Source organism: Notothenia coriiceps, unplaced genomic scaffold (assembly GCF_000735185.1).
Source record: "Notothenia coriiceps isolate Sejong01 unplaced genomic scaffold, NC01 NC01_scaffold00029155, whole genome shotgun sequence".
Classification (NCBI taxonomy): domain Eukaryota; kingdom Metazoa; phylum Chordata; class Actinopteri; order Perciformes; family Nototheniidae; genus Notothenia; species Notothenia coriiceps.
Window position 1 is genome coordinate 49,455 of NW_011361856.1, and position 11,376 is coordinate 60,830.

Below are 11,376 nucleotides of genomic sequence, written 5' to 3' on the forward strand. Positions count from 1 at the left end.
CCCCCCCCCCCTCTCTTTCTCCATCTCTCACTGTCACTCTTCACTGTTCACACTGAAATGACAATCAATGAAGTGAAACAACTCAAAGCTTAAAAAAGTAAATGTTATAAGCAAAGAAAGAGATCTTTTTATAGTTCTGATTCCTCTTAATTGATGTCCTTATTGTGAAGTGAAGAGGATGATGAAGGACACAAGGGTCATTCGTATCTTCCATATCCATAGTTTTCTATATTTTTATTGTACTGGCCTTCACAGCAACATCACTCTTTACAAGTGTCATTTTAATTAAGTACATATTTTTGCCAATTGATGCCCTTTCTTTAAAAAAATAAGTTATAATTCCCAATACCCAAAGCACTGCAGCAAGTCTATTTGGCTGATACTTTTATCCAAAGGGACAATAACTGCAAAATCCATTAAGATTCAAACAGCAAGGAAATTGCAGATAGAGTCACTTAAAGCAAGTAATACCATTGTAAGTGCTGGTGAAAAATTAAATAGTAGCATTTGTAGAAATTCAGCACCAAACATACTCCCTTTTTCATCCAAGAAAAAAGATTGTAGTGACTGCATCAGAGTTTCTTTCCTGCTGGATGAAGTTAAAACTGTCTAACCTGGAGGCAGGAGTAAAGCCACATGGAGAGAATGGGCCCATCACCTGGCATTAGAGTTTAAGGACTTATCAACCTCGAGGCTCCAGGGGAAGAGGTCCTGGTATTTTTAGTATCTGTCCCATTTCTTTATGAATGTCTTGTTTTTTATTCTGATGGGAAATAATAATTTATTTTTGTATGTATTTTTGTGTGTAGGAGTAAAAAAGTGAGGAACTTGCAGTTATGAATAACAACTTCGGCTGGGTTTAAAATGACCTTAATGTTCTTTGTGGCGTAGTTATATACTTTTATATGCCATCCTTTTTTTATATGTATATTCATATATGCACACTGTATAAATTAATGTTTGTATATATTTATATATTTATTATAGAATTCATATTATTTCACAGTGCTATATTCAACTCCTTTCGACCAGTATTTATTTCTTTACACTGTTTTATTGTGTATTTATATGAAGATGATTTAAAATAAGAATAATCATAAATGTTGTCATTATTATTATTATTATTATTATTATTATTGTAATTGTTATTAATACTATTATTGTGACCATTTCTAAAATAAATATAGAAATACACAACAAAACGTGCAGCAACTCACAGAAAGAGAAAAAGAGAAAGGGGGGAGAGAGGGATGGAGGAAAAGAGGCAGGGGGGGGGTTGTATACCAATCGTTAAGGGCCCAGCCAGTGAGTTGATTAGGTTCAGAGAGAGAGGAGCTGCTGCGGCTTTCTTTGCGCAGACAGAGTATAAGTCCTTTATCATGGGGAGGCACCGGCGTGGCCCCGAGCTATTGCTGGCCTGAAGCGAAGTACCAGAGAGAAGAAAAAGAGAGGGAGAGGAGAAAAAAAGAAAGAGAGGGTGGGGGTCTGTCATCAAACTTCATAATAACGCTTGGGGTTTGACACAGCTGCGCAGTGACCCTTTTATTTTGCTGTGATGGAACAGATAGCTCACTATGAAATAGTGTGAAATTATCATGTCTATTAATTCAGTCAGACATCCACGCTGCTCCCCCCTGCCCCCCCATCTCTCGCTCTGTCTTATTTCATTTCTTATCCGTGGAAATATTTGATTTCCTAGTAAAATGCTACATTTTACTAGAGTGATTTTTCCATCGTTGATTCACAAGAAAATAAGGCAAAGGATTACACGGGCTGTTAAAGTGTGTGTGAGAGTGTGTGTGATCAGAACACAGGCCGATGTAAAACTTGTGTATGTTTGGAAATTCATCACAGGAAAACAGACAGTTCTGTTTCCTTATGGAATAACCGAATCGAATGATCTTTTATCATAATTGTAATGGCAACATTTGGCACAGTGGGATACTGTCTGTCCAAATGTTGGCCAAATAAACCCACAACATTTGCAATTTATTTTAAATTAATTAATATTGTATTATTATTATTATTATTATTATTATTATTATTATTATTATTATTATTATTATTATTTCTGTTTGGTTACTACTGATACAGTAAATATTTGGCCCTCAGCATTTTATTTTCACGAAAGTGCCCCAAGGACAACATCTGTGAAACTGTGCAGATCACGTCATTTGTCAATCATTTTAGGTCTGTTTTTAACAACACATTAAATCCAAACAAGCCATAATCAACTCTGTCAGATTTCTGCTTGAATGACCAAGTGGATTTCCCCTTCTTGACCGAATATTTCCTGGTGCCTGGAATCTGTGAAATATATTAAAAATACTCCGGCGCTGAGGAAATATTACCCCAAAAGTCTTTTTTTAATTTGTATTCATTGCTCATGCGACCGTTTTGCCCATAAAGCCTGCCAACGTGCTGCACTGTCAATATTAATGAAGATGGGGCTCCAAATGTGATGACCTGACAGCAACAACAACATGAGGGGGAAATACAAAAAACGCCTTTTAGAGGATGTGGCTGTGTGCTTATGGAGCGTGAGGGTCTGGTTTGATAAAAGGTCCGAGGTTTGATACACAGAGAGAGAGAAAGAGAGATATAGAGGCTTGATTGAAATGGCGTGTGCCTGGCTGACGGGAGCCAGTGAGGGACAAAGCCCCTGCGAAGCCACGGCCACTCGAGCAATTATTCCTCCACGCTGCATTTGGATTAGTGCAATGGAAAGAAGCATATGTTTGGCCCGGGGCGACACTCCCCCCCTGGCTGACTGCAGCGGATGCAGGGAGAGACAGAAAGAGGGAGAGAATGACTAAAACTAGAATATAAACTGCATTAACCGAGGAGGGAAACATTAACACAATTTTAATCCCCTCTTTTTTCACATATTTAGGGATACACAAGCCCATGACATTGACAGACCTCAGTGTTTGATACAATGAGACCTGTAAGTGCAAACAAAATAATATTTCCAAAGCCTTACTTGGTTTAAGTGACACAGAAACCACAAAAAAAACGAATATGTGTTTGTGCATGTGCAAGGAATTGTGCACGTGCAATTGATCAAACATCTCTAATTTTTTGTGAATGAGCCATAGGCCTATTGCTCTGCAGTTATTGAACTCCTCCTATCAGCAGTCACTTGTTTATTCAAAGTCACTTAATGTTTTCTAATCGATTACCTAATGTCTCGAGTAATCAGCGGTGATTTGATGATTTGCTTGAGTCATTGACCTCTCTTGGCTTCTGAGCCCTGCTCTCAGTGGGCAAGGGGGCCCACAGGGGGGGGTCAGCGCCAATGACGGCTGATGTCAGAGTTGAGGACAATTAGCCATTTTGCGCTTCATTGCAAACTTTAGAGTCACACGGCCTAATTCGATTGCACCAATAACCGTATAAAATGTCATTTAAAGGAACCCTGCGTCGTGTCCGAGCCATTTAAAGCGAGAGCCGGCCGTTTGAAATGCGTAATGGTGACACATCTGACTAGGGCCTGCTCTACTGCGTTTGTAAAAATTGTGTAGTTCGAGTATATATCTGTCCCTTATTATTTCTTGAGCATCAACATGTGTATTCCTTAAACACGTCTATTTTCCATCAATAAGGCAAACTTACAATGATCTTTTGGAAAGTATTTTTCCCCCAAAGTAATTCGCTATGACTGATCATCTTTAAACAATCACTTCAATCTCCAGCAGATCCCTCTGTTTAAATGTCAGGAGGACAGCTGGGCTTAAATCAAACTCCAATCACCCCAATATAACATTTGTGGCAGAGCAGGGGAAGGAAGAAAAAATCTAGTCCTTGTGTGCTGCTGTCCTATATCTCCCCATGCAGGCAGGCAGCTCCAAAGCATTGCCTGCGAGCGTTACAGTGCAGATTGTTGTAGCCATGGTGCTGCGGGGTAATTAGGCCATGCAGACACTCCTTTCACCAAGCAGTGACCTCAACAGCGTCAACTAAATACTTTCTGACCACATACATGGCTGCTGGCGTGTAAAGTGGATGGGACACATGTGTAGGGCTGATGAGAGAGCAGCTGGTTGAAGATGAAAAGTTGCGTAAAATGCGCGACAGGCAGTGGTCAATTAACGGAGTTGCATGAAGAAAAAAAAAAATCTTTGCAATGTTAGCACACAAGCATTCAATAGGGAAATATCTGAATCATACAAAAAAAAGTACTGCAAGTTAGTGTATGAAATTAATAAATAAAAAACTATCCACACTTCATCTTTACGCATCATCTGCCTGCAGAAAACGCTTAATCACACACAATGCGTCACTCTAACCCCTCTCATATTTTATTTCGCAAATCCTCCAACATATTTGATAACAACAGGCCTCACACTTATTAATTACTAACCGGGAATCAGCTGTAATTGCTTTACTTGAGACAAGCAGCAGCTATGGATTGAATTAGCCAAATTCATCTGGGTATTGCTGACTGGCTCTTCAAATGTCACACTTCCTTGTTGTGTTTTTTTAAAATGACTTTCACTGAGGAACTAGCTCTACCTGTTTAAGATCGAATTTGGGTATAATTACAATTTCGTATTAAAAAGGTATGCAAATTATAGGCTAGTATCAGTGTAAACAAACGCCTCACAATAGGATTTTGAGTTTCTTTAACACCAATTCCATTACACAAAAAGACACAATTACAGGCCCTGCCATACTACTCATCTCACACTAATAATAGGCACAAACATCCACCATTGTCACAGATACCACTATTTATAATGCGTTCGTTTCACCCTCCGAAACCTGTTTTCATTCACCCAAACCCTGATGCATTTATTAAATAACATTAGCATTAATGACACACGTGAGGGGCTTCCTTTTTGGCTAATAGCAATGCTGTTTTTAATACGATTGTTTTCCCCTAAAGTGACTATTTATGCTATTCCCCCCCTCACATGCACCATAGCAGGAGCAGCCGGGTAGTCTCTCCCCTTTATGAGTGAGCTATTGTGCCTGAGGACAGGATCCCACACACAATCTGAAGACTGAGCCAACAAAAACAGGGCCTGACAGACAATGCCTCGCTTCACCTGCTCCAGCACTGTGCATCGCAATTATGCCAAGGACATGTACAGTTAGGCTTCATTCACCCTCCTGCAACAAAAAAAACAACTGCCTCAGAATTAAACCAGGGCCCGAAAATCATGCAGATAATAAATATGGCTGCTGAGGAGAGAAAGAGGAGCAAGCGAGGGAGGGGGGGTGCTCTCACAATATTTTAAACTGCACGGTTACCAGACAGTGAAATAGGGAAAAAGCAGATGCATATATCACCGATTCATGCTCCATATCAGATGATTCCGAGTTAGGTGCAACGCCATCAATATACAATCAAAGTCAAGTGTTATGCAACGCTCTCTGCAGCTCTGCACGCAAAATAAAGCCAAGGCCAGCATCAGATTTGCTATTACAGCCTGCGTGATAGTTATAGGCTCACTCAGCCAAACAAAAGACCAACAAAAATTACCAGCCAGAGATGAAGATTCCGCATGAAAGTGGTATGATTATCACGAAATATAGATTAAAACGCCAGCGTACTGCGCGCTGATTGTGCATTGATTACACTGAGAGGCAAACAACATAACAAATATTTGATGCATGTCTTTAAATAAGGCAGAATAAAAGAGGGGCGGAGTCAAATATAGCCGATAACAACCAAACATTGCACACCAGGCCTATATACATCTCAGAGGGTTTTAGCTGGAGGGGTGGCGCTGCACTTCAAACGCGAATACATCCATTGTTGTGAGCCATTTGGCCTGCATAAGATCCTGTGCTCTGAACTAGGGAGTTTAAAGTAAGATTTTTTTTATTATACTTGAGGGAAGCAATGAGTTCAGCTGCTTATTGCAAGGAGCAATCGTCGGGGGAGGCTTAAACTCAATTACTGTAGCCGTTCAGAATGGAAAAAAGACCAACAAAATAAAAAAACAGAAAGGAAAAAAAAACACCCGGGTGCAGTGAATAAAAAATTAAAAGATATGAATAAAAATCGAGATGAAGCGTATCAAATATTTATTTTTTTCTGGGCAACAAAGGACTATAATACATTGACAGGCATGGGAACTTGCCAGCACATGTCTATACAATACAGCTAAAACCGCCTCCAATGTTGGACATTATCGGACATGACAAGATATCAGGTGGTCCCAAAAAATGTTTTTTTTAAATGTCTTCCAACATTTAAAAAAAGACAATATTCCATTTATTGCTTTTATGGTGCTTCAAGGAGAGAACAAGAGGTGATTCTGATTGGCACAACACATAAAAGCTTGTATAAAAACGAAAATAGAAACACAAAAAAGTTCTCCTCAGGGTGTCACCTTTGCTCTGTCTCAAATAAAAAACTGATAAGGATGATATATATAGAGAGAAATGGAAGTTTATTTCTATTCAATTTGTTCACTTGCTTCAATGTCGCCTCAACATGCTACAAGAGGGCTGAATTGAAATATCCCAGAGAAATAAAATACCCCAAACTTCTGTTTTTCTAAGAACCATAAAATCACATGAAGAAGAACTAACCGAATATTCAAACCCACTAAAACAGGAGGCACCAGATAAATAAAAAAGAAGTTTCAACAGACGCACCATATTTACAATTCCCATTAAATTACACATAAATAAATATATACATACATGAACACTGATTCCCTTATATAACCGTGAATCGTGTTGAAATTTCAAAAAGTTCAAGTTGGTCGCTTGGAGAGAGTGAGAGTCTACAACTGAAGTCATGACATGGAGCTCTGTGGAATTTCTCTTTGTTTTTCAAGTTTATTATTCACAATACTGATAAGAATTCATCCTCTTTTCGCTTCGTTTTTGTCACAATCGTAAAATTGAGATATAGAGGGGTCGCTGGATTTCAGTCCATTCGTTGCAGCTCATAAAAAATAAGGGGAGTACATAAAAAGTCCTCTGGCTGAGGCAATACACCTTTTTCCTCGCCCTGGAGCTGTTCCTCCGCAGCTTTTTTTTCTCTTTTCTTTTTTTAAAATAACATTTCATATGGTTCAGGTGTTGGAAGAAGATTCTCGCGTCGTTTCCCCCGTGAATCCAAAACAAAACATGTAAAACCGCTCGCAAGATCAGGAAGTGGCACGTTTAACTTTATCAATAGTATTTATAAGGTATTTATAATATTTATATTGGATGGGTGGGGGCCGGGGCGAGGCGGAGGGGTCGGTGTAGAAGAAGGGCCTCCGGGGTGTTGGCCCGGTGAGGATGGAAACATCACTTTCTGTGCTTCTCGTCTTTGTCTCCGCCTTTAGTGCCGTCTGAGTGACTGTTGGGGTTGTTGTTAAGGTACATTTTGTCCATAGCTTTGATAGCCTCGGTCAGATAGTTCTGCATGGCCGTGACTGCCGCGCACAGTGCCGGGGTTCCGAACCCGTGTGAGATTAGACTGAAGTGGGTTAAACAGCTCTGGATTCCCGGTTCGAGGATGGGCTGCGGCCGCGAGTTTCCAAGCGGCGAGCGGTCCTGGGACAACAGGTCTGTGAACTCTTTGCAGATTTGCCTAAAACAGAGAAAACGCAGAGTTAATGACAAACACACAACACTGCAAACCCATGCATGATGAGAATAAATCAAAAATAATGTGTAATTAGTCAGTCCTGCAGGGGTGCTGGGTTGTAAACTCCAAATTAGCCTAAAGTGAGCAGATCCTCTTTCTGCAGACTTTTTCTTCAGAACATTTATTAGTGCACTGAAATTGTTTATCTTACTCTGCTTTGTTTTCAGAAATTAACCCCTGGCTAAAGAAAATGTCCTGCAGCTGCAAACAGGTGGAAACTCATCTGTGAGCTCAGGGGCAGGATATCTCTCTTTTATTAAGAATAAGATTTTAAGAGAAAACATGAGTGCAAATGACTTGTCGGTGAACAACCAACCATTTCGCAGTGTAAACGTTCAGCTGCTTATTATCAAATAGAAACAGCAACCAATACAACTATGAAGTAAAAAACCCGGAATTTAATCCTTAAAAAAAACACCTTTATCTTTGTGCAAAATGGTCACGTTAAATGTAAATCTAATATTTTTCGTTTTCTCTTCATTTCAATGTATTGGTATTTTAATACACTCTAAGTGAACAGCTGTTTGATAATAGTGGCCCGTTATCAATATTAAATGCAGGCCAGTTAAGGAATCCCCCTGTTTCTCATAATAAAAACACCTATAGTGCTGCATGTGAACCAGCTATGTGTCAGTGTCACTGAAATCACAAACGAAACGGTGCTTATGGAAGAGGAAAAGGCCCAGTCAACATACCAACAACAGAGCATTTAACTTCACTTTTAATAATAATGTATAATATTATATTGAATTATATGTGTAAATGAAAAGGTCTAAATGAAATCCATAATTTGCAGAGATGTCCAGTAACAATTAAAAGTAGGCCATGTGGCAACACAAAACAGCTTGTTAATTAATTCATATTATGCTAGCTATTAGTGGACTGAAATTGGCATGGAGCAATGATGAACGTAATGTGTCATGATGACATACTTTTATTTGTAAGTGTGAATTTTAATAATCCAATCCCTGTCTTCGTGTGTGTTTGGATGCATTTGGTGTGACACAGTGAAATGTGATAATAGCGCTTACTTTGTGGCCAATAGCATGTTTTTTCTTTGGACTTGTTCGTTTGGGTCGGAATGCTGACGGTTTACATATTCAGCTACTGCCTTGGCTGGAAACTCGGTCTCGCATGTATAACCAAAATCCCTGGCAAGATGAACCGCTTCGCCTGAGAAGGAAAGAAAAAACGAGGTTGAATGTGTTTGCTTATTAAATATGGTTACATCAAATTCAGAGGAGTTCACACTCCCTGCTTGGACGACACATGATTAATCTGATGTGTCCAGACAGCAGGGTTACAGCACCTGTGCCTTCACAACAGCACTAATGATGACAATAATAGCCCGGGAATAATAATAATAAAACTGCGAGCTGTCAATGCACGTCAAGCTCCCCCCCCCCATACCGTGAGAACGGAATAATATGGAGGAGAGACAATAAGTGGATATGAAATATAGACGGGGCGTCATGCTGAACACCATGTCATTGATTACCAATGGCTGCACATTATTGAGAGTCCAGCAGATCACACAGGCATGGGGAAGCAATTTTAAAGGGCTATAGCTAAATCTCGCTTTGTCTTTACATATACAGGTTTCATTCCGTCCCTGTTATATATTTTTTTCCAAGTCTTTGGTTTTAATTTCCTGAAGCAGTTGAGTTTTTACTGCGGGGCTTCCTGCCCATAAGCCTCCACTCCGGAAGAACGCATGCGCCAATTAGCATCAAAGCTCAAGTCCAGTAAACTGGTTTCCATAAAACGGAGCAGATCATAAACAATGACAGCACTTCAGCAAACGCACTGTCCCTTCACTAAATAACCGGCTGCCTTCTCCCACCCTCCCCATGCCACCCCCCCCCTTATCACCAAGAATCATACATTTCTCCAGGCTCATTACAATACAGCAGCACATTTTCTACCAAACACAATGAACACTCGGCCCTCTTCTGCAATAATGATTAACAAGGACCAATGAACCATCGCAGGCATTCACCTTTAAAAGCCCACAGCACAACCAAATACCACTGCACTGAATAATAAGGTTAAACTCTGCAAGCAAAATGGATTTATTCAGTGCATCTTTTCATCGCGCCATAATTGACTAATTTATTCTTTAATAGGACCAAAACATATAGCTCCCAATAGGTCAGCGCCATCCCATTTGCATCTTCACGAAAAACCAAAGCTATTAACGAAATAATTAAGTCACTATTAAAAAATCAGCCCTGCGCCGACATACCCGGCCTGTATTAATGTTTGAAATAATGCAGGGTAATAAATCAATCCACTTCTCATCCATGGGGTGAAGCAGCTCAGTGGTGCCCAATAAACAAGCAGCACTCAATAATTAACTGGACCTCAACACGAATTCATCCTGTGTATAAACTAGGCCAGCCGTGGACCTGCAAGTGTGCTCCTGAAAGCGAAGGCCAACGCTGCAAAGCCATAGAATAACCAGCAGCATTCTCCCCTCCTCACACACATACACACTGCACTGCACAGACACACACACATCCTTCATGCTTTATTACTTGCGAGGCAAAGTCGGTCCACATTACACGGATGAGCGCATATGCTGATTTCCAACACAGAGAAAGAAAGAGAGAGAGAAGGGGGGGAAAAATCCCACTTTGCAAGCACTTGATATCGCGGGAGCTACAAGAGTGGGAACGTGATTTACGGCACTCGACTTACCTTCGACTAGTGACGTCAGCAAGGTGACGTTAGCTGCCTTGCGTCTGCCCGCAGGTAGATTCAAGCCGATTTTATCCAACTTCTCCCGTAGGGATCTTCCTCCGTTCTTAGACTTGGCCCTGGGACAGAACAGAGTACACATTTTAATATATAAAATATATAATAATGTAGTTAATGTATAAGTATAGGACAACTGTTTGGCAAAAAGTTAAACGTATTTTTATAATGTTCTCTGATCTCTGGGACGTGGACCTCCTATGGTGGCTATATATTTACAGTTAATGTGGTTCAGGAATTGAATTAGCTTTTTTATTCTATGGCTTTTTTTCACTAATTAAAAGGTGCATTTGGCTGGCTTTACCCTCCATTACATCCCTCGTGCGTGCTATAAATAATACCAAAAGAGCCCAGCCCTTTTTCACCAGCAAACAAATACTGTACAAAATGAATAAATAAAGCCCTACTTAATAGGCAGCGCTATTACTGGCTGCGTGTCTACAGCACTTCAGTAGACAGTTCACTGGAGACCAATGTTTTCATGTGTAATGCCTTCAGTGGGCCTATAGAGCTGGGGTTGAAACAGACTAGGCCTACATTAATTTGAGCGAGAGAGAGAGAGCACTAGGGGAAGTTAATATGGAATTTAACAGACCCCTCCTGCTTTAAATGCAGGAGCTAGGTGTCATGGTTGGTCGATTTTAATTATTCTTGGTACAGAGGAGAGAGAGAATGGATTGGAGTAGACAAACAGGTACAGAAAGAGAGAGAAGGTGGAGATTCTTTTTTTCTTTTCTTTTTTTAACTCACCTCCTCAGCACTCCTCCCAGCAGTGAGGCATTCAGGCATTCGGGTGGCGAGAGGCGTCTCTGCACCTCGGCCACCGTGACCTTGTACTTTGATGTGGAGCTGAGCAGGGACAGGCGACCCGGAACCGAGCAGAACACCTCGTTGGGGTTTACCACCCCTCCGAAGAGCCCGTCCTTATTTACGGGGATGGAGGAGAGGTTGTTGTTCTTGGATAAAGACACTGGACCTAGCAATGGGGGTAAAGAAAGAGAGGGGATGGAGGAGGAGGG

At 40.5% G+C, this 11,376-nt stretch overlaps 1 protein-coding gene across 3 annotated transcripts in view; it reads right to left on the bottom strand.

The window, feature by feature from the left end:
• Positions 1-6,960: 6,960 nt before the first annotated feature.
• tfap2a (transcription factor AP-2 alpha) overlaps positions 6,961-11,376 on the bottom strand; it is a 9,631-nt gene continuing 5,215 nt past the window's right edge. For 2 of the 3 annotated variants that reach the window (XM_010786355.1, XM_010786353.1), the window contains exons 4-7: positions 11,108-11,333; positions 10,301-10,419; positions 8,632-8,773; positions 6,961-7,543 (exon numbers count right to left, since the gene is read on the bottom strand). In XM_010786355.1, the coding sequence (XP_010784657.1) occupies positions 7,258-7,543; positions 8,632-8,773; positions 10,301-10,419; positions 11,108-11,333 (773 nt within the window). In that variant the 3' untranslated portion in view covers positions 6,961-7,257. The remainder of the gene's footprint in view (positions 7,544-8,631; positions 8,774-10,300; positions 10,420-11,107; positions 11,334-11,376) is intronic. The other variant, XM_010786354.1, reaches the window with a different exon arrangement.